Consider the following 24,247-nt stretch of genomic DNA (forward strand, 5'->3'; position numbering starts at 1 on the left):
ATAAGTGTCAGAATTATGAATAAAAACTAGTGTAATTATTCGCCAGACAGAACATACTCCAGTGAACTCCCAAAATGAAAAAACAACTAATTTTATGAGACATGGTGTAGTTTATCAATGACCAAGTTTTCAACCTCCTAAGGTAGTAAGAAATGCAGGTTCAATACCTCCCGGTAAGTGTATCGGCCATCCACTAACGTTCCTCCAACAAGCCCTCCAGGACCTGCCACAGACGCAGCCAAACGGTGGCATGATATTAAGCTTCCTGTCACCAACTTCACTATTTCAAAGTTTTTCTTTAGATCTTGAATAATGCTCTTGGTAAAACAAACAAACATCAATAAAAGGTTTTTTAAAAAATATATATAAACAGACATGCATTCGACAGTCTGCTCTTTTACAGAAAAGTGTTTTTTATGGGAAGGATAATGATCCCCTCTCACCAGAGTCAGCTGTACCCTTTCCAAATATCCAAAGCCCTCTGGCAATACCATTTTCAGCATGTGCTGAAATATGTGTGTTGCAGATTGCAAACAAAGTCCCACACCTCCGCTTAGCCACAGAATAGCACACATGATTTGCTGGTATTTCAATCTGTTTTCCAACTGTCAATGTTAATACAACTACAAATTAACTGCTCTAAACATTAGCAATGGTCGTTTCTTAACAGAGACATACTTGTTAATTATTTTACAAAAAGCTGAGAATAAAATAAAACAGTCCTGACACAGCAAACAGATTTTATTTATAAACATATACACACCCACAACAATGGGCAGCACACAACACAGCCTCTCTACTTGTAGATTTACTTTATGCTACATCACAAAGCTGTACTTATTTTTTTTTTTCTTTTTTCCCCCCCTCTCTTTTCTAAACTCTAGAGAAGCAGAGCCATACAGACGTAACGAGGGAGTCAAAATCTCAGCACATATTCTTACCTTGTCTTGTTTTTGGTAAGTTTGCTTAATAAATGAACGCGTGATTTCATGAAGCTGACGTAACGCTGGCACCACCCACACAAACTGAGGATTGTTGTGCTGGGATGACTAGTAGTGAGAAAGGTAAAAAAGAATTACACATGCGTACATGCTCAGCAATGTCCTAATTCTCCTCATAGACTCCTAAAGAATAATGATTTCCATTAATACCCCTGTTTGAAAACAACAGTTACTAGCTCAGAAGGGTTCAGTGACTTGTTCCTGGTTCCCTTCCAAACACCAAAGGTGCCCCTTTACCTTCTTCAAGATGTCCTTTGAAACATTTTGCTGTGATTATTAAGCCCAAAGTACCACCTCCTTGCTAGAGAACATGCAAATTTAGTACACAAAAACTCAGTTGCAGCAGAGGGATAACAACCACCACCTTCCTCAATTACAGGAGATAAAGCGGGCCAGTTAGGGCTTTAAAGGGCAAATACAGTCAAACGAGGTTACTTATTGTTAAGGTGAGAATAACAGAAGAAAAAAATCTGTAGTACTACTGAGGGTTAAGAGATGAGAAGAAATTTCTGATTTGGTGCTGCAAGGAGCCCTCTGATAGGAAGCAAAGGCTATTTAAGCTGCATTTTGAAAGAGATCCTACAAAGGATCCTACCTCATTGTTAGAACTGCTCATCACTTTTCTGGGAGGCTTCATGTTCTGTAAAGTTTGATCACACAAACCAGTACTGAAGTTTTTTTGTTCAGATAAGTGATGTCTGGTTTAAATACTGACAATAACCAATACCACCTGCTCACTTAGAGACACTAAAGTAACCTGCCCATAATAGCATTCTACTGAAGACTCCCTCATGTAGCTGAGAATGTTGTCTTAATATTACATTCCCTCCTAATTTACTTCTTCATTTCCCCTAACACAGGGAAATAAGCAAATGATGTATTTTTAAAAGCATATTGTATGCTTTCCCCATTTTTTCCAGCCTATAGTTACAGCTTTCCGTTAGCGTTCCCCACTGCAGCACCTTTGTTAAGGCCCTTGGCAGAATGCAATTAAAAAGAATGCAAGAACAGGAAAGCATAAGATCAGAAAAGACTGCAAAATTTTGCAGACATTGAGAACCCAAACTTGTAAATCTGTATTCACAAACAAAAGCAAAAAAGAAAAGTGGTCAATATCAAGAAACATACTATGCTTCCTAAAGAACTAACATCCTCTATAGATGCTGCATGACAGACAAAACCCAATTTAATATGAAAGAAATTTATGAAAAAAGTACAAGCCTTTTGTTTTATGGGCATATTGCCAGTTAAAAAAAAAAAAAACAACAACAGAAGATAGAATTCTTGCAAATCTCAGCAAACTGCCTGCTATATGAACAGTGCAGCATAGAGTAGGCACAGTCTACTAAGCCATGCATGTGTCTGCTGCTGCCAAACACATCTTAGCACAGGCAGGCCCAAGAATGACTACTTCCATGTTAGACAAGAAGGTTTCTTTTTTTTTTTTTAATTGAAATACAAAATTCCTATGATTTAAATATTGATTTGCATTGAGACTTAGCGGACATGCCAGAAACACATGCTTAACTCAAAGAAAACTAATTTAAGCTTTCACGTGAACGGGACAGTTAAAATACTGACATACCTTTATAGTGGTTCCATTTGCAAATTCTAACCTTGGGCCCATCCTGGTAGTTTCCCATAAACTGATCATTCCTTGTGCTGAAAATTTGTTTAAAACAAAGGCAAGAGACTTACTACAAGTCTCGGGGTCAAACTGGCTCACACAAAGCCTACCCCTCTCATGGACTCCCCAAGGTAAGAACTTACAGATGGGACACATAATTTGCACGTCTTGAAAGAAGAGGCCAACATGAAGGCTAAGTACTGTTTCATTTTGGAAAAGACAAAATAATAAACCAACCCTCTTAATATCCTCTATGCATTTAATGATGTAACTTCTTTTGATTGCTTCTTTCACTGCGTAGGCATCACTGAGGATTGTCAGGTGTTCCTCCAAGGCCTGCTGAATGAGACTACATGGTAACGTTGGAAGATGAGCCAGCTCCCAAAGGACCTCCAGAACCTACAGGAACAAATCCAAAACCGATCAGGACCTGGAAAGTGCAAAGACTACAAACCGCATGTTTAATAAAGAAAAAAAATAAATCACATTCACATGCCTTTCCAGTGGTTGTTTCCACCCGTGCTTCTCGACCAATGCGCCCTATCAGGCTCAAGAGCTTCTGTCGCACTCTATCACTCTCTGTTTCCCAGCTCTGTACAGAAAAGAAACGTTCACTATTACAGCAGCACACACTGTCAGTCTGTTAAGTCTCAAGTGGACACAAAAATATAATTTCTCAATTGTGTTTTACTGCAGGAAAATCAAAACACAGAACAAGTACATTTCCACCACGTGCATTTCTTCATTTTTGTTACTAGCAACCACAGTAACAATTTGCCCAAATCTTTTTTCAAATACAAGCTATAAGAGATCGTATATATTAAAATCTCACTTTTTAAGCGCTTTTGCACTCAATACATGACATTAAAATCTAAGTCAATTAGTAGTATAGTGGCAATTATGTTTTTGGGTTAACAAAAAAATTAGTATTACAAGTGTTGTTCTACAGCCTTTTTTTTTTTAATATATAAACACACATTTTACTTTACATTTATTATAAGATATAAATGTATGCAAGGCACTTGCCTTTTTCAGTACATTTTTAAGTACTTCTACTAAGGAACATAAATTTATGTTAAAGCTTACCTTTTGAATTAGAACAAATAAGTGATTAAGTTGGTCAGAACTAAACTTCACAGCAGCTGCAGCAATAATGGTATGTATGTTTTCAATCACAGTGGAGGATTGTCCTGACTGGAAAGAAGGAAAACACAAGAAGGTAGGTTTTAATCCCAAGTGAGGTAGTGAAAAGTCTTCAGTGTAAGCATTATTCTACTATTTCTGTTAATGAGAAATGTAACAGCTTTGGACATGTTAGAAACACAAGCTAGGAATAACTGACTCTGCTCCTTGTTCTGTTGGTACAGAGGTCATTAGAAGCAACTCAAAAGCAGGAAAGAACAGTGGTCCAACCTGGTCCGCCATGGCCCTGCAAAAAATAGCTTCCTTGCAAAAAGGGAGGAAGGTCAAGCCTGTAAGACTTAGAGTAGACAGCCTGAGGCTTGAAAACGTTGTCTTGTTTCACTGATTCTTTAATATACCGATTTATACCAATGTTCAAGCACATTGACAACCTCTTACGTCTCTCGTGGAAGGAGCGCCAAGCAAATATAAAGCAGATAAACGAACAGCTAACATTCCACCAGCTAAAGAACTTGGTAATAAAAAGTACTTATTTTTTCAAGGCAGCCTAAAAGCATCTGCCTAATCTTGATTGCTTACCTGTATTCTCCAAATCTTGGTAAGCTCATCTAAAGATAATTTACTGCCTAGCAGTTCAATAATTCCCTTTATACGGTCACAGTATTGCGCTTGGTCTATATTACCTATGAAATAAAGAATGACAATTGCATTAATTTATTTAAACCATTAGACACATTAAATGCATAAGAATAAATAAACAAATTACATTAAAGGGGACAAGAATAAAGTTATCTTTATCCTAAAATTCTCAATCTACTGCTACAAAAAAATCCAGTCTAAAGAAGGAAAAAGAACAAGCTTCCTTCTATTCTTGTTTTACTTCATACATCTGATAGCAATCTACTCCTACATGGCCTTACTGCTTGGAAAAAAGAACTCTTTTCCTGCTCTTCTACAGGTTTAAAATAACAACACGTAGGTATGCAAGTACAAACCGCAGGTACAGCGGAAGACATCTGCACAAATGTCAAAGAGAACTAGATGACAGTAGCAGAAACCTGCTGGGTATCCTCACTCTGTTTTGACAATGACAAAATCCTTGAACTCCTTTGTTAGTAATGCTTCACTCAAATGTATTAAAAAAGGACGGACCAAATTTTTAAGTTTAAGACATTCAAAGCACATGCTGAAGATCTTTGTGAAAGCACTTACCTTCTAGAGCAATTGACAGGACAGAATTTTCTACTAGCCAGTTTAGTAAGCGGTCTGTATCTATTGCATTCTTCACTGACTTGGACACAGTGCTGTCTTCTATTAATTTGGTTACCTAAAAATTTCAAAATGGGAGATTCTAATGATGCACATGCATTATAAGTGCTTATAATGAAACCTATTCAAAACGCTTTCTATGAAGCTTAAGTGTGAATCCTGAAATATTTTGAGCACAGGAGAATTTTTCTTTCAATTATTTTTGTTGTTTAAATAAACTGTTTAATGGTAAATTCCTAACCCACCTCCTAGGAATTGGTCTGATGCAGCAGATTCTTGTTCCCAGTCTGACACAGAAAAGCTTGCCTGGGCTGCATGTTGCTACAGATATACCAGAAGTGGGTTATCTCAGGCTTCTGCCTGTGATACTCAAATTAGTGTCCTATTTTTATCAAACACAGAACCGATACAGGCTCATCACTCCAGGGAAAAGGTGGAGAAAGTACATTTATGCTAGAGCCTTCAAAAGCTCTGCTTTTGTAACTTCACCAAGGATACAGCGTTTAAGATTAAGAACCACAGTACAATGAGGCTTAGTATTTCAATTTTCCCTTAAGTAGAGAAGCAAAAAGCCCAGAAGAAGGACTCTAAAACACCTTAAGAGTGTCTGCATACTAAAAAATGTCTTCTTTGAGACACTGAAGTTGAACAATTTCTGGAAGGAAGAAGTGAATGAACAACTCTCTACTTAACCACAAGTTCCAGGAAAAAGAAAATGTTTTCTCCTACTTTTATCTAACAGACTAGCAGAAAGAGCCCTGTTCCATAAACTTCAGCTCCTAGACACTACTACAATGCCCATACACAACCATAATAAAAAATACAACTACATAGCATAATGATAAGATACATCTGGCCTGAGAACACCAATCGAGGATTAAGTTGCCTCTCCCTGCCCTTTTTTTCTCCCTTTTCCTCACAACGGGAAAAAGAGAAAAGCAATTATCTCAGAATTATGAGCATGATCTCAGAGTGAGTACTGAAGGAATGATATACACTGTTGCTTATAAATGAAGTTTAAATTATGTGTAGTTTTCTAACTGGGAGGCCACAGTCCTTTCAGTAGCTACTAATATTACAAGCAATTCCTGTCACATGAATTTGTTTTGGTATTTAGGAGCTTTTGCTAAGGCAACAGAATTTGTAAGATGTTGCACCCTCCTTTTTAAGGTTGTGGCTTTAGCAACTTACTAACAACCCATCCCACCCACGCACATGCGTGTGCACACACACAAACACACCCACATGTAGCAAACCTACTTCTTTGAGGGAATTCATTTTTGCACTGAAGTGAGGAGATTTTAACATGCGCAACAGAATGTCCAGCCGTAAATCATCCACTGCAGTTACTAAATCAGGTTGGAAGCGCATACACAGCAGTTTGATGCCAGACAAGAGCTCAGGGATACTGACTAGTCTCTGTTGAAAACGAAACAAACAAAAAAAAGGACAAATAAGAGGCAGTACTGGTTTTAGTATTCTGTTTCAGACTTCAGTGATACACAAACAGTAGGTTTAGCGATCCACTATTTAAGCTACAGACATCTGAAAGTGTTACTTATATATTGGAAATTTTAAGACAGCAAAAGCTTTCGTTAAGTGAACTCTTCTGCTACAGTTTGGTGCACTGAATTGCTCCTCTGTTATGCATAATTTCCAGTATGTAATTAACAAAAGTAAGTAAGTAAAAAGTCAGTACTCAAATTTATTACAGCTGGATGCCGAATTCAGTGCAATATGAAGCAGTCACAAGTTAAAAGGAAATTTCAGATAGTCATATGGTTTTGGTTGGAAGGGACCTTAAAGATCATCTAGTTTCACACCCCCCCCCCCCCTTGTGGGAAGGGACACCACTTTAAACAACAGTTGCAAGATTTTTAGAAGCAAACAGATAACGCAACAGTTGTATGCACAGAAGTTATAAGAATTTAACAGAATGCATCTTCAAGCAAATTAGAAAAGTGAGCAATCAGTACACTGCAGAAGGGGACCAACAAAAATGTATTTGACAGTAACACTGGGAAGATATTTTTAAAAGGGTGAAAACATTAAGTATCTAATTAAAAGGGATTTATGAAAAATTGGGTAAATGCAGGCTAGCTACATTTCAATATTTTGAGCCAAGTCACTCAGAATTCAGAACAGGCTGTATTTTTGTAAGTGAGAATAAGATTTTGTTCTAGTCTACACAGACTTCATTTCCACAACATACGGAAAGTTCTTAATTATTTCATTTATAAAACATTACCTTGTCTTTCAAGTCCTTCTCTTCTACATTCTGTACGTATTTAATCATTTTATGAATGACTGGGTCAAGCATGGGCTAAAAAAAATGAGAGAAAAAGGCATGAAGATCATTTTATGCTTCCTGAAATGAATTACATTACTAAGCATATCTGGCTGCAGCAAAATGAAATACTTAACTGAAAGTCAGTTATCTTAAACATAGAGCAACACATGCAACATATATAAAACTATCCTGCAAGTTAAGTCCAGAAAAAGAAGCACCTAGACTAAGAAGCTACTTGAGACCACAACAGGTTTACAGATGACCCCAACCTGCCCCAAACCCATTTCAAAGTGCATCAATTATTAGATGCATATGCCCCTTTGACCCCCATTAGCTCCTAAAATATATCCTTTCCAAATAAAGGCTTTGTCATTTATTAAACCGGTGCTTTTTGTTAGTGAATGTAGATGTAAAACCTAGAGCATATTCGCAAGTTTACAGAGATCACGGTGTGTTTTTTTTTCGTGTCACACTTTTTACCGTCTAAACTCTCATAACCATGAGCTCTATCTCTGCCAGAAAAAGAAATAAAAACTATAAACGTATCCATCACACTGTATTCTTTCCCTGCATGCTTTACACTGATGAAGTTTACTAAGAGCAGTCCCAAAATTTCTCACCATTGCAAATGATGATAGACAATTAAAGATCACTGTGCTTGGAAAAAGAATTTGAATATTGTTGAGCCCTCTATTGACTGCCTTCAGGATTCTTAAAATGGTTCCTGTACTTTATCCAAGGTGAATTTGGGAGGCTTTTTAGAATCGGTCACCAGTTTCACATCAACAGTCAAACTCATTTTTAGTCCTCTTATTTTCCAAATTGCTACGATGAAAAAAGATTCTCACATACTTGTGTTTCTGACACTATGCTGCTTAGGATTTCTGTATTAAAATAGATCTAAATCTGAGCAAATGACCAGTCACATTTTTCAAGGCTTTTATATTTGCTGAAAAGAACTCATAATAGACATTTTACCTGTACGACAGAAGAGTTCAGATATTCTGCACAAACTCCAAATGGTTGAACTAATGCAGAGATTGCCTGAAGAAAAATAACAGTACATATAAACTGATTTTAGAATGTAACTCCTTTGCAACAATGCATGGTTCAGGAAAGAGACATTACTTTATGCTGTAGAATACAATATATATTTTCGCCTGAAATTAAAAATGCCTTCCCATTTTTCATTAGTATCAGTCCTCTCATCATTCTGTCCAGTCTTCTGTCTAATCCTGTTTCAGCCAGAGAAATAATCAGACACAAAAAGGGCGCATCACATTTTGGTTGCTTAACAGCAATGAGAAGTGGGAAGACAAGACTTAAGTTTAAAGCCATATGGTGATTTTCTTTTCCAAAGAAAGAAATGGCAGAAAGCTTTTGCAAATGTGTCATATACATATACATCCAGCTCATTTCAACGCAAGGTTTTCAACTGATATCCATCATCAGGAAATTAAGTGTGTAAAGACATTTGCCAATGAAGAATATTAAACCTAGCTTCTACTGAGTGGGTCAAAAATTATGAATGAAATTGAATATGCCCCACTGCAATCAAAGTCTTAAGTTTAGTGATGCTGAATGAGACTCCCTAAACAAGTAGTTATTACTCATTAAACAGTCAAAATTTCTATTGGAGTATCAGGATTTAAATTGAATTTTCTTACTCTTCTGCCATGCTTATATAAGAACTTATCCTTTCATAAAGCAGCAAGAATTAATACTCTAAGAAAAGAAATTCAATTCTCCCAATATGACAGTTCATTGAAAACAGACTAATTTTATACTTGGAGACAAGATTCTAAATTACATTGTTTTCCCTTGGCCTCCTTGTTCTTCACAGCTTGAAAAAAGATGTGAAGTCAAGTTAGGAAGCTGAAAACAAAGAAGTTAGGCTTTACCACCAAAAAAATAGTTTAGAACTGTTAAGACTGGTTTTAAACACAGCTTTTGAAAAGTTGCTTAAGATTAGACAGTATCTGTCTTCCTAAGGATTTTTTCTTAAAAAATGATTTCTATAAGGCACAAAAATTAATTCACTTCCAGCTAAATGCAGATAAAGCTGAAGTAATCAGAAAACCAGCAACCTACTGGTGAATATGCAGTGAAACTAGACTGATCAATGTCTAACTGGAAGGCTGAACGTTAGACAGAAAAGCATGCTAACCTTTCCCTCTTTCCTCTGAAGCCTCAAGAGGTCTCTTTAGTCAGGACTCTTACACACAGCCTCATCTGACCTCCAGTGTGACAGCATTCCTCCAGGGCTATGTGGGAGTATTGCTCTTGTACCAAAGTAAAGGTAAGAGCACTGCCAAAAATGATGTTACTGGTTCTATATGAAGTGACTAATGGAAAGAGAGGAGTCTAGGGACAAACAATGAACTTACCCCAAGCTCAATATCTTCTGAATTGAGTTTGGACTGAATTGCTGAAAATCCACCCAACTCTGCAAACTGAAAGAAAGTAATCAATATTATACTAGCGACCTACAGTATTTTATCTTTCAAATATGCTATTACAGAAAATACTCCACTAAAAGTTACAGGGATGACGAGTATCCTCCACCACAACATCACATGCAACATAAGCTTTACATTTTCATGAGAATTCAGGGACACAGTGGGAATGCAATGCAGTTATATGTGGTCCCAGCTTAAACATCAAGCTACAAAGCGTTCTGGGTAAAAATGGATGTAGTGACAAAAGCTAGACCTTATAAAGCAATAGTAGGTTGGCGTAGCACTTTTGACTGAGTAACATCACTGAAGACTAAGATGAACTCTAATCTCTTCTAGTGATAGCTATCATGCTATGGTAAAGGTGCTCAAGGGAAAAGGCAGCAACATGAGATGTGTTTAGCAAGGCTCTTTCCCTAGATGCAGACAGCATTAACATTTTAAACTATTTATTGTGGTTGTCACTCTGAGGAAAGAAGGGAAAAACAAGGGTGGGGAGAGGAGGAAATTACTTGGAGAGCACTGGATTCAAGTGACAAGTACCATTTCTGCTTGGTTTGCATTTACGTACCCTGTTTACCAGATCCACCAGCCACCCATGAGGTTCCTTGAAAAATTAAAACATTAAAAAATTAGTAGCTGCAACAAACACTTGTCTCTGGAACAGATGTGGACAGACACATTCAGTGCATTAACCCACACCCTAAAGGCAGGCACTGTTATTTCACAGATCACAGCAGTGTGTTTACAACAGCTCCTTTGCTAAGTGTGTAGCTGGAGCTCTGGGAGGTTCTCATTAGCAGTATCCGTTTTTGGATTCTACCTGACATCACTGACCATGTGCTGTGGTAACAATACACACTGTGGCTGCTGACTCACAAGCAAATATATTTATAGCACATTAGCTGTTGTGGAACATCACTAAAGGACCTTTCCCAAAGCAGCAGATGGAGAATTTTCTTTCTACAGCCACAAACATGTTTCCTAAAGGAAAAGAATCAACAACATCGAGGTTGTTTTTTAGACCCACCTGTCTGGAACAACCACAAGACAATGCAAACCTCAAAAACTGGCTTCTCACCAGTGTTTGATGAAGATATCCCAAACCTGGGTGACAGAAAAGCATGAATTCTCTGCTGGAACTGTACACCTTGAGTTATCCTGGTCATTTCATGCTCAACAGATGTCAGTCCTTAGATGCAGCAGATATACCCATCTGATTGTTGTGTTACTTCAGACAGGAAAATACAGCAATTTCTAAATCCAGTTTCCAACAGAGAACTGGGACATTCTGAGAGGACAAAGGGAATTCATTTCCACAGACCAACGTATACTGAAGATCTGGTTATTGTAATTCTTGATCACACTTTTAAGCTTTCTTGTGTTACAAGCACCTATTAACCAATCTGTTCTGAAACAAAAACATCTACCCTAAAAAGCAGCTTAGGGCATGCCATGCTCACCTTCTGAAATGTGGATATGGGTGAGACAGCATGCATGTTGCCCTCCCCGAAGACTTCTGCCCAGTTTCTCTGGCACACCTTCATTCGATTTTTGAAATGATATTCATTGTCAGGGTTAAAGGCCTTGAAAGAAAAACACCATGGAAATTAACAGCATGGCTTACAGCAGCCCCAAAACTTACCCTGATAATATTTGACTTTTTCAGTTGAACATTCTTCTAGTTGACAATTAAAGATCTAGCAAAAACTAAAGTTCAACAGATGACCCCTGCCTCCTGCCCCTCAGTTCTTACTGTACCAAGGATTCTAAAGTTTCAGTTCTATGTAGACAATATCAAATATCCATGTGAGTCAGCTATCTGTATAAAGGGATAGATGAACTCAACGTACCAGTTTTCAGAAAATAAACACTGACATGACAGCAGTTGAAGTATTTTTGACAATATACAACTTAAATAGGATAAAAAGAAGCCGCAGCTTAAAAATTCAATACCCTAATATTGCACATAAAACACAGGACAATTCATGACAGTTATTAGTGGAGACTTCTACATTTTGAGGATATTCACCAATGAACTAGTATACCCTCATTCACCACATTACTTAAACAGAACCCAAAGTTCAAAACACCATAGTTATTAAAAACTGCATCAGGGACAAATACCATTGTAAGCACACCGAGCAGGCCCACGGGGATAGGATCTTGTTTTACTCTTTCTGCAACCAGGTCTACTAGCAGCATAAGCATGTTGTATATTCCTTCATGGATTTCAGTTCCCCATTTGTGAACAGCACTGGATGTCAACAGCTACCAAAACAAAGAAGAAATTTTGAAGTTTGAGCAAAATCATGTAAAACAGCAGAAATTTATCCACCTCCCAGACTGTTCTCAGAGCAAATGTTTCCTTAGAGTGTAATAATCAGTGGCTGGTGTGCTATTTTGTATCCTCTTTCTGCATTAATGGCTTAAGAGTTAATTAAATTTGTAATTTAATTGAAGAATGCCTTAAATCAGTTTGTGACAGAGACTAGCATGTATCAAAGCAAACTGATTTCCATTTCCACTCACTGGTAAGATTATAACCTTTGTAAAGAACAGCCAATATGCAACTGTTTGCAGAATGAACATATGACTATTAAATCTTCAAGTACACGTTCCGCAGAGCTGCACTGATTCATCTGTAATAACCATTTACCGACTCACACTTTTTGAGCAGTTGCTGTTGGAAAACAAAGAACATGTACCATGCAGAGAGAGCTATTATTGCTGCTTTTCCACCTACTGAAACACGCTCTTTAAATCTGGTCTAACCTAGCTGGTTAAAGAGGACCTGAAGCTTCCATCTGCAAGCATTATTTAATTTCTGCTAGCTCTGCGCATTAGCTGTCTTTACAGTTAAAGAGCTTGATATTTTAAATACCATTACTTTTTGTACCATTTTAAGAAACAATAGAATCAGGCTCAATTACTGACTTGCAAAAAATTCAGCATATAACAACTTAACACATTCTGAACTTAGATTGGGGAGCTCCATAGAGAAGATGCACAATAACCCAGAGGAGAACAGTCAGAGAGGCAGGTTAGGCATTAAGCACTGAGGTGAAAAGTAGTGAAAAAAGGTGAAAAAAATACACATACAAGAGTTGCAGAACTGCAACTTCAGAATTTTTTTTTCAGATTTTCATCTAGCAATACATTCACTGGTTACCAGTTTCTAAAGTATGTATCAATCTGGATTGAAAGACACTATTTCCACCATGAACAACTCAAAAACAAGCAGTAAATTAGTGTACTGTACCTACTTACCTTTTTGAATGCTTCAGGCATGCATCTGTCCATAAACCTCTTGCAATTCTCATCAGAATCAGAAAGACCTTTATAGAAAGAAAGAAGTACATGTTTTAAGATTACCTCAGAAAATTCAGTGCAAGTTTTTGGATACACCAACCAAAACCAGCAGCAACAGAAGAGCTACTATTAATTGATTATTAAGCATTATGTTATTTTCAGTCACAAAAGAATGTGAGCCAAAAGAACTTGCTTTTTAGAAATAAGAAGTTTCCAAACGTTTAATCTTTCGCAACTTCTTCAAGCGTGATTAGTACCACACACGTTCCTCTCTTCAAAATTTAATACTAAGTGGAGACCATTCCTGGTGCTTCATATCCCCTTCCCCTCCAACCCCCCCCCAAAAAAAAAAAAAAAAAGATCTACACATAGCCTTTTAACACACGTTGAAAATCAACAACGCAAACCAGAATCACTAACCACTCTTATTCTTCCTACAGATTATAACCTCCCTTTTGTCTGCTGTCAGGCATGTTGGAAAAACTGCCCCGTACTCTCATTACACCATGAGCTGGGCATGTCGTCTCCATAACACACTTAACCCCAGCCAAAGTACTGAATACAGAACAGACAAATTCAGGTCTAATGCACTATAAGCACTTCACTAGGGAAAAACAACCAGTTACACAAGCTTGGTGCAGCATGAATTTAGATGACAGCTTGTTTTTTTACAAATGGAAAATTACCAGCACAATGAAAAACGAGTCAGTAATTCAGCTCTGAAAAAACAGTAATTCCTATAATCATTAGGACATAAAGAAACACGTGCTCCATTTTTTCCTCCGAAAAAGCTTAAGTAAACAAATTACTTTAGAAAAAAAGAGATCAACACTCCTTTTACAGCATTAGATAGAATAATTCATTGGTAACCACTTTCACAGAGATGTGATCACTCTGCTGGGTGCTAACGACTGCAAAATTAATACAAAAGGCATAACTGTGCACCATATGTCTGTGAAATCTGAACAGATTATCTTTAGGTGTGTCAAAATAGCACTTACCTAGTCTTGCTAGATAGGTGGATGCAATTAGGCACTTGCCTAGAGATTCTTCCCGCTTGTAGGGTATGGACCAGTGATCTGTTAGAACTCTGCTCTCCAGCTCATACAAGTTGGTGGTTGGAAACTCAATGCCTTCTGCAGAGCAATTCCCGTTTTCATCATTTTTCTGTGAATAAAAAATTCAAGTGAAGCAATTTTTAAATCTATCCTTGACACTTTAAAGGATTTACTAGCTTCAGAAGAGATGGCTGTGCTTATAAGCAGCATGTCAAATTCTCAGCAACCCTTAGGCTTCTGTTTTCCAAAGCAAAATTTAGTATTTCAATTTGAATTGATTACATATCTTTATTATCTCGTGTAGGTGATAACTGCTATGTTTACATGACTAATTGCTAATCGTCTCTAAGTGGCAAATTTTGTTCCTTAGCATATCAGATCCTAGAGCCAAGTGCTAAGTGCTTCTAGTCCCTGAGAGACTTTAGAGTATAAGCCCTGATCTTCACAGAAGTGTGCATATTAATCTTCTGTTCAACAACTGCTGGAGATTATGAAATAGTTTATTTTAAGGGAGGACAATTTTACCCCTTCACCCAATCACATTGAAAATAAACTAGACTAATCCAGTTGATCAGGATTTTTTAGTAGCTAATCACGTAAAGAAAGTATCAAGTCTCAGGTATAGTTGCTCAGCAAGGAAGCTACAACTCCTGAAGTCAAAATAAGTTACTGGAAAGCATTCTGGAAGGCCAACGGGGAAGAAGCAGGCACAAGGCTGTAGCTCAGCTCTTCAGGTTTGTTGCCTGTGTCACTAAGGGCAGCTATTTCTGTGCACAGGCAGCACTCGGAATTAGCCCCCGTTCTTCGTTAAGCGCCAGATGAGGTAACTGCCTCAGGAACGCCAAACAGGATACTACACAAGTTATCTATGTCTCTTTTTTTTTTTTTATTTTATTAAAACTTCGTGTTGATACTGGCTACCCCACGTGTCACAGAGATCCCACGGGCTCTCTGTGGCTTCCAGAAGGCCGAGTCCAGGCGGGAGGGAGGACGACACCCAGAGCAGGCCCGGCAGCGGCTGCCAGAGGCCGAGGTAAACACGAGCGTGTGGTGGTAACAGGAGAGCGCTCAGAGTGCCAGGGACACGAAGGAAACACAGCTGAGAGTAAAATACAGCACCAGGAAAGCGAACAGAGAGAACAGAAAGGAAAAAGCCCAGAGAAACAACTGAGTTCGGGAGGATGCAGCGCACAAGGAATGAGATTTATGTAGAGAAGCGTGTGCCCAGCTCTCCCTGCACTTGCTATTGCAGGATTAGACCTGTTAATTAAGACATTAATGCATCATATTCACTTTCATAACGACTCAAAAAGGTGACACCAATGGAACAGCAGCTGTATAGAGAGCACCCTATAAAGTTAATTGGCGCAGGTGACAACAGCACACAGGCTGTACCTAATAACAGGTTCTGGAGAGCAGCAGTAACATTTATAGGAGTGACACCAAATCGTACTCAGGCAAGAAAACATGTTTGGGAAGCAAGGTGCCACCTTCCCCCTCTACTAAACATTCAGCCCCAAGTTTACCACTGCAGCAATCTGTACTTCCTTTAAGCTGGATACTGAGTTCATTGTTTGATCTAGCAGATCACCCCTCGTTTAAATACATGAACTTTTGGAGAAGAGATGTCCGAAGGACCAAATGAGGAGTCTGAAGGTATTTAAAAGCAAAAGTTCTCCAAGAAATATCCTGTTGTAGTGATCAAACAAACACATCTACAGCTTTCATAGAGGATACCCACCACTGAACGTAGATCAATTACTGCAGAAAACGAATGTGCATTTATAAAGAAAGCCCTTATGGCTCAGTAGAGATCACAACAATTAGTTTAATAAAGGAAGACTGTAGTGTGCACATCCAGTCACTAGGTAACAGACTGCATGTCAGCCTAGACTTGTGGCACAGCAAAAAAGCATCTCAACAAATGGTGACATTAACTTAGCTACGGTTTCTCCAATATTTAAAGGAAGGTATCCATGTTAAATAAAAATATCCGTGAGGTGTTATGAGACCGTGAGGTGCAGCCTAACAGCAGCACAGACCTTCCACTGCTGCTGAAAAACTCCATGTGTTGTTGTTCTGTTTCTCCATCTGCATCTCAGGGGAGCTGCTCGTTATTTCTCTCCCCACAGGCCACGGCCAGTGCCTGCAGTATTACGGAAATTCGCGAGGAGTGAAGTAATACCTCTTCTTCGCTGTGCACTCACATACAAGGACATGACCGTAACAGCTGGGCTAAAAACACGGCTGGCCTATTGCCGTACTGAGTCTACCAGCAACATAGCAAAAAGATCTTTTACACAAGCAGTAACAGCGGGTGCAGTACTGGAAATATTGCCCTAATAACAAAGGGAGCAGTCTGCACTGAAGGAGCGCGTCTTTGGCACGTTCTGTTAATTACAGATGACAAGGCATTCTTACACGTCAGTTTTCTGCTACTAAAATCCTTCCCAGAAAGTGTCAAGATTAATTATGGATTAATTTTAGAATGTATCACATTAAAGCAGCTTCACAGCTAGCATGAAACCTGCAGCGTGCTCAGATCTATGCCCAGGTAGTTTAAAAGTCAAACTCGCACTCCGCTTCAGACCATTAACAAAGCTAATGCCCTCGGAGAGTATCTCCATGCTCAGTGCATATTTCTGCAGACTGAATCTCCCTTCGTACAACATACCTTGTCTGAGTAAGTCTCTCTAAAAACATATTGCTGCTCTTTCATAATTAGTGTCTTTCTGCACAAAAATCAAGCAGCTCCTCATCCAACTTCTAAATCAATTTGCTCTTTAAAGTGAGGGATTTATTAAAGTTGCAAGGTGCAGCATAAGCTCTTCTATGATTTTATGTTGCCTCACTAACCAACACCCAGCAAAGACCCTATTTGCATTTGTCAATGTCAAAAGAGCAACAGATCATGGCTCTGAACAGGTAACCACAGCTAGCATGTGGTAACAGGGGCAGAAACTGTCAGGAGAGAACCTACTGATGTCCTTCCAAAGGTGAAATATATGCTTTTAAATAAAATATGCTATACAAGAAAAGAAACAGCATACAAGCCCATGTCAGCTTCCTGTAAGGAGGCTTTTTGGGTCTCATTTCTGGAACCACATTTTTTTTGATGCAGAAACTGTCACCTGACAAGTTAAAGATTCACAGGGATCCTTTCCAACAGCAGAATAGTACAAAAGCAGTGAGACTAGTCCTGGCAGTTAACTGGTCATCCAAAGACTGATTGTTCAAAAATTTTCAGGAGCCATCTGTTTTCAGAGATAAAAAAAAAAAAATCACATTGCATATCACACGCTCTGCAACAATGCTGCCTTCTGCAGCTCCAGCCTCGAGACCAAGAAGCATTTACCGACAGACCTTTAACATCATCTTCCATGCCTGTATCTCTTCCTACCCTGACGGCTCCTCCATTTTAGCAGGGTCATGGGGCTATTTTTGGCTTATTTTCAAGGTGCACAAGTGCAGTTATACCCATACATGCACACAAATTCCCAAGACAAATATTCTCACTTAAACAGTTTCAAGTGCCGATTCAAGACTGTCACTCTGTGTCCTGGCACCTCCCCGAGTTGTTTGCAAGTCTGAATAAAGAAAGATTGTTAATACCTGATGAACAACATGTTGCCCAAGTTTGAGCATAAACCCTTCCAAGGCAGACTAACACAGAACAAAGACACACACAGATGAAATATAAATTAACTTCAATTGCCGAAAGGTCACAGTTCAAAGCTTCAAAATGTATTCCCATAGCATTCAGCTAATTAACTCATCACACAGCGTTTAACTAAAGCCACCGCCGCTTACCACGCCGGTCACTTTACATAAAATAACACGGAGTTTAAGAGGGTATTTTGATGTTAATTGGCGCTCTTAGCAATGAAATTACAGTCAAGTTACAAATTAAATTTGTTAATTTGATTTTGATAGAAGGCTACCAGCGCAATCCAGCGTCACTAGAGCCAAGTCCCATTAGGTGCTCTTGAATCTAGTATAATCCCTGAAACTGAACCAGAAAGTTGTGTTTCTTTCAATGAGTAATAGGATCAGAGTTTGTAAGGTACCAGCAGATCCGTTTTCTTCCCTTGTGCCTCTTTAGTAAGTGATTTTCATGTGATTTCAGCATTTTGCAGCCAACAGGATTTTGATGTTTCATTGTATTGCTAAAAAACGACTTGATTCTGTTTGTTGACATGTGGTGACAATATACAAGTTATTTGCCCTGAAAAGCAGCAATGAAAAACAAAATCCTTAAAGTCAAAATTAAAAGACAAAAATTTCTACGCCCTCCTTTCACTTTTATCACAGATACGCTAACCAATAACGAGGACATCAATTTGTGAGCACTTCAGCTTCCCCAGCTGCAGAGTGTCAGTAATGACACTTCCCTCTGCCCCAGCAGGTTGATGTACGATTCACTGGTGTTTTGCAAAGTACCACAAAACGCTCAGGTGGAGGCAACACAGAAGCAATACGTCAAATATCCATAAAAACAGAAAGAGCAGCTCGCTACTCCCTGATCTATTATGTCCATCAACTTCTGGGAGAAGCTATGAATCCTGAAGTCACGACTTGACAGTCCTATCTGCCAGACTGCTGATTAAAGCAGCTTTTACTTTTGCACCTGGATGGCATTTTTTCCCCTTCATTTTAATTAACTGTTAGGAGGAGGATATTCTGTTGCCTGGAATTGATTCACTGGAGTACGATCGTAAAGGTTTCCAAATAAATCAAAGCCACTGCTTTGCACTTAGGCTGGAAAGCACCAGCATGAGGTAGACAGTGATTTTTAAACTTATATTTTCTTATTTGAACAGAAGTGTTTTTTTATAAACCGGTACTCCCAGAGCTTCAGGGACTTCTTTAAACTCCATTTAAGTGGCAGATCTGGAAAATATCCCTACATATTTTATTGAGGAACAGCTATTTATTTTCAAAGCACAGTAATTGTCTTTAACTGTTTTACACCTTAGGCAGTTATAGTATCTTGCCCTTAATTTTTTTTCTACGGATAAAAATGTGTCTGTATGCAAAGTTTCCGAGTAAAGTGACAGAAAGGAATGCTTTTTGTTATTTATGTTCTGCTAAGAGAAAGTAACCTTGTTGGTTAGATATATCACACTTTTATTCTTTTCACAGCGAAATTAAGCCCTTAAGCTCACATTTGTGCTATGCATTACATTACACAGTGTTAATATTAGTAAATAGTACTTAATCATGTTAATAGGAAGCAATGATCCTAGTCTACCACTAAAGGAAAACAAATCCTGTGTTATGTAGCCCATCTAATCAGAGCTGATTCAGATTCTCACCTCACTGTAAATCCCTTCCAAAAGAGATCTGATTTATTTAGTGACCATTTTCACACAATGTTTTGGAACCTGACCTCAGCTGAGAGTAACACGAGTGCATTGTCAGGAGTGCCTGGTGGGACTAAGCCCCCCTTAGTACACGTGAAGGATTATATCAACCACAACAAACACAGCTTCCTCCCCACCTCTCAAACCCCCAAAACTATAGAAAATTGGGAAGAACACAACGTGAACTGGATGTTGGGAGGGGGGAATCAGTAAAGCTAGAAACCAACTAGGATTTTCTAAAAACAGTGCTTGAACTGTACCCCTGTTTTCCAGAGTGATGCAACGTTACCACGCAATATTCCCCAATGCACTTCCCTCGTTGTTCCGAGATGAACTCAGCGCTAAGTGTTACAGCAACCAGAATCAAGGCTCTGTAAAAATCCTGTTTAAATTAGAAGATCCATTTAACTCGAAACAACCTAGAAACCTTTCGCATTACAACTAGCCCAGCATTCAGTGGAATCAGGCTTGTTACGAGCACTTTCAGCAACGTCTTTCCAAGCTCGATAACAAGCTGTAGGCCAGGGAAAGGTCACGGAAAGCTCTGTTAAGAAAGCCACTCGTAAGAAATCAGGGCAAACACATGCTTATCTTACACGTGGTTTCAGTATTGTCTGAAATATTTAAGTAATTTATTCCCTTGGCGTAAGTACAAACATCCAGGCTCTGAGTTGGTACCATTATTCCTCCCAGCCCTCGAGTTTTCCTAGGCACAAAAACACTGCTGATCTCCAAATACCTCAAAATAACTTTGTGTGGTATCAGATAAACATTGTGCTTTAATACAATAAAACAGTGAATCACAAGCGTTTGGCATTTCAGTGCCTAAAATTAAGTCATTACTTCTATTCCCCTTTGCCAGAACACCAGGCAGGAACAGAGCAGCGCTGCAGCAGCATGAGATAAAGGATTTAGCACAACACCTCTGTGACCAGCGCTCAAGATCTGGAAGGGAGAGCTCAAACTAGTACCAAAAAAGCAGCTGGCAACGAACCTGAGTGCAAGTCCTGCAGTGTACCACTGACTGCAAAGCTGTGGTTAACAACTAGGACCAAAACCTTTAAGCATCTCTCAAGACCGCTCTGCCGGGCATTGGAAGAACAGAAGTGAGAAGTGCTTCACAGCAGCGAGCAGGAAGGGCAAGCAGCAAGAAGCACTGAGTACACCGGGGCTTTAATTTGGCCCACGAAGCATAGCTGCAACATACATACCAAAGGCTTCTCCTATGGCAGCAGGAACGCGTGGTTTTTTCGAGTTGAGAGTTTACAAAAGGAACAGGCACTTCCTTTCCATCTTTGCCCTCTTCATACAAAGAGCCACTGTGCCTTAACCCAAAAGCAATCCAAATGATTTGCTGGAATTAAATTCTAACACTGGCTAATTTGTTTTTATACTTGTTCTTCCTCCGCGTTTCACTTCCTTATTAAACAGCTGCCACAGAATAGCACTTCAAACTGGGAAGATGACCAGCAAATGCCTCCAGAGAACATTTTATCAGATGCTTCCTGCCCAGCTGAGGAGCCGGCTGCAGAGCTGCCTGCTACCTCCGCGGGCATCATCGTCACTGATGTCCCAGTAACTGTGATGTGCCGGTCTTAACCCAAAGATTCCTTCACATTATACGATAACAGGCTTATAAAGTATTTCAAACAAAGCTTACTCTTAATGAGCCTCCCTTCTCGGTATTACCCCCATTCTCAGCACCTTCCCGTAGCATCTCTGTTACTATCATGCTGGATAAACACTGCCTAAGCAGGGATTTTTCTTTCTAAACCCAAGAAAGCACTGATGTAGCAGCAGCTCCTCCCTCCTCCTTTCAGGTTCTGGCCACCCCAGGACCATGGGTGTCATTTTTGAGAGCAGAGATGCTGAAACCCAGGAGTGCTGAAGTACTAATTCCACTTGACGTTGTAGTGGCAGCCCGCCAGGACCCAGCGCCAGAATGCAGCACAGAGCTTTATTTGATTGCTTAATTGCTTTACAAGGCCAATTCCTAGACAAGCCACACTGTAAAACTTCCACACGAGAATGCCAGCAGTAGTCACTTTTGCAAAGCTCAACTCTACTTACAGGACAGGAGACTGACTTTACATTTATAAAGCTGCAGTGTGAAGCCCATCACGTTTCCTAAACGGATTTTTTATGCCTTGAAATAAACAGAGCTCCTTCCATCCAAGGACCAGAGATCGTAACAAGCCCAGTGTCTGCAGTATTCCCACACAGCACAAACCATTATCCTCATTTTACACCCTAGAAGCTCAGAAGGAGGCAGAGGGTTTGCACACCAAAGTCCTGCAGCGTGACCAGTGAGTGAGAAACTGCTGCTGGCATGTTCCTTCCGCACAGCCCCTCCTCCTGAAATCAAACACAACTTCTAAGATCAATTTCGGACAAGTTTTTATGTTAAACCTTATCTGGTAAAATCTGGTGTATGTGAGCTTTTGATCCCATTCAACTAAAATAAAATAAGAAAAAACAACATCAAAAGAGCACATGCTGAAGGAGACAGGAATAGCTGGAAGGTAACACAACCCGCAGATCACAATTTACCCAAAAGGTCAGAGCAACGACTCGCAGGAGCTGTTTAAAAAAAAGTCGAGATTTCTTTTCAGGAAGGGTTATACAAACAGGGTAAGTGGCTTCCTACCCTTAACACAATTTTAGGCTCCCTGCTCATATTTGCCTGGCCTGCCCCTCTCCATCCTACTCCTGCCCAGCTTGTGAACGTCAGCACTGAGGGCACTTGGGACAGTTTGTGGACACTGACAAACTTTGTCATCACATTCATTTATAGCTTCATCATAAATTTTATGGACTTAGCAGCAGTTCACAGAAGAGCTTATCTGTCAGTCACATGAAAGATGAGTATAACCTTCCATCCCACTGCAGAGATCACAGTGTAAAAATCTGTACGTTGCCTAAGGAATAAACAGAAGAGAATCCCAGATTCTTGCCAAAACGTACTTATCAGATTCAGTTCAGCCAACAGACAGAAACATGAAAGTTGTGTCAAACAGGCAAAGTAACCTCTTGGAAAAGCCAGTGATCTCAGCCTGTCAAAGTGGTTTGGCACTGCAGAGGGCAAAATACCAAGCCAATGGGAAACCTAAAGCTGAACTTCCTGAGATTTCAGGAAGAAATGCAAAGCCCCCTTCCTACTTTCAAATTAATTAAGCACAGTCACACCAGCAGCACCAACTCCACAGACCACAGGTATTAACTCAGAATTGAATCAGTTGTGTGCTCTGTGGAAGACATGAGCCTGCTGAAACTGAAGTTTCAGCCTTTGTTAAACTGAGTTTATGCGTGTCCTTATCTCAGGTCTCATAAAACAGAGTGCACGTTGGGCCAGTCCACAGCTGCTGTCTTCCAAATTCAGCCTCCTGTAGCACCTCCAGAAGCCCCTGAAGCAGCCTGGACCACTGAAACAGGATTTGCGATGGCTTTACTATCCTACCCAAAGGGAAGATGGTTTTATTAGTAAGATTTTTATTAGTAAGACAGGTATCGGGTTGCTGTGATACGCCCAGAGAGCACCAACACACAAACCCTTCTCTGATCACCGTGCTTGCTGAACAGAACAGACAAACATTATGTAACAGAACCAAGGAAGCGTATGCAAACATAACGGGCTCTTTACTGATTAGAGAACATGCAAAGTGTCTGATCATTCACAAAGCTACCCTTCTCTGCATAGTAAATTGCACTCAGCCAAAAAAAACACACACACGAAGTATGGAGCTGGTACACACACATCTTGCAGCATGGCTGAAGTCTTCCTCTTATGCTTAAAATAACAAATCTACCCTTAACTTTTATTCACTTAGTGATGAAAAAAAAAAAAAAGATTACTAGAGCAGAAAAAAAAATATTTAGGGGAAAAGTAGGGCTGTGCTCTATTTGATTTCTACGTTCATGCACATTTCTGATATATACCGTCTGAAAATCAAACCAAGAAATATCCCTCCCTCCCCATTAAGCAAGCATTAAAATTGCTGTTATGACAAGAGGGAGGAATGCACGCTCTCAGAGCTGTTAGAAGGGGAGAGGATATTGACAGGAAGATAAACAGAAATAACATCCGAATTGTGTTGCCACAAGATAGTAGGGGTGTGCTGCTCACAAGGTTTCAACACAACGTGTGTGCCTACAACAAGCAATAGGGGTGTCTGTGAACGGGCTTCACGGGCCACGAGTTCTGAATGGAAAACTTCCTACTGATAAACTACCTAAATAATAATGCAGTTTATTAAATGCAGTTCCACATTACATCTGAAGAATAAAAAGAATGAGAACTGATCACATACAGTTTCTCTTTTCCCCTTTTTATGAAATATGTCAAAAGCTGCTAGGCTGCACTGCGATATTAGGCAAATAAACAGAGGAAATAATCCCAGATCTTAAGACTTTTACAGGGATAACTCTTGCATGACAAAAATGTAATGCATACACGTGCAGAAACTGACAGATGTTCATACATAAATGGATCCAATTACTAAACTGAGGCCTGAATTCATATAAAGGTTCATGCAGTAAGATACTGCAATCCTTCCGTGCTGATTTTGCAGACTTGCAGTCATTTGCATACATTCAAATGTTTTGGTTTCCCTCCTGGGGGTTAACAAGAACACAAATCAAAGCAAACAAGAACACGGGTGGCAAAGGAAACTGAAGTATAAGTTTGATCAGACAAACAAACTGAAATAACAGAAAAAACCTCTTATAGTT

At 39.3% G+C, this 24,247-nt stretch overlaps 1 protein-coding gene across 4 annotated transcripts in view; it reads right to left on the reverse strand.

Annotated features, from left to right (window-relative positions):
• Positions 1–24,247, reverse strand: part of USP24 (ubiquitin specific peptidase 24) — a 60,593-nt gene that overhangs the window by 34,549 nt on the left and 1,797 nt on the right. For 3 of the 4 annotated variants that reach the window (XM_038182854.2, XM_038182853.2, XM_072041474.1), the window contains exons 2-18: positions 14,100–14,265; positions 13,057–13,124; positions 11,914–12,057; positions 11,250–11,372; positions 10,358–10,393; positions 9,718–9,783; positions 8,309–8,374; positions 7,289–7,363; positions 6,301–6,459; positions 4,984–5,098; positions 4,351–4,454; positions 3,715–3,822; positions 3,125–3,220; positions 2,866–3,027; positions 1,597–1,641; positions 942–1,049; positions 168–317 (exon numbers count right to left, since the gene is read on the reverse strand). In XM_038182854.2, the coding sequence (XP_038038782.1) occupies positions 168–317; positions 942–1,049; positions 1,597–1,641; positions 2,866–3,027; positions 3,125–3,220; positions 3,715–3,822; positions 4,351–4,454; positions 4,984–5,098; positions 6,301–6,459; positions 7,289–7,363; positions 8,309–8,374; positions 9,718–9,783; positions 10,358–10,393; positions 11,250–11,372; positions 11,914–12,057; positions 13,057–13,124; positions 14,100–14,265 (1,791 nt within the window). The remainder of the gene's footprint in view (positions 1–167; positions 318–941; positions 1,050–1,596; positions 1,642–2,865; positions 3,028–3,124; positions 3,221–3,714; positions 3,823–4,350; positions 4,455–4,983; positions 5,099–6,300; positions 6,460–7,288; positions 7,364–8,308; positions 8,375–9,717; positions 9,784–10,357; positions 10,394–11,249; positions 11,373–11,913; positions 12,058–13,056; positions 13,125–14,099; positions 14,266–24,247) is intronic. The other variant, XM_038182855.2, reaches the window with a different exon arrangement.

This window comes from Anas platyrhynchos, chromosome 8 (assembly GCF_047663525.1).
Source record: "Anas platyrhynchos isolate ZD024472 breed Pekin duck chromosome 8, IASCAAS_PekinDuck_T2T, whole genome shotgun sequence".
In the NCBI taxonomy this organism is placed as follows: Eukaryota; Metazoa; Chordata; class Aves; order Anseriformes; family Anatidae; genus Anas; species Anas platyrhynchos.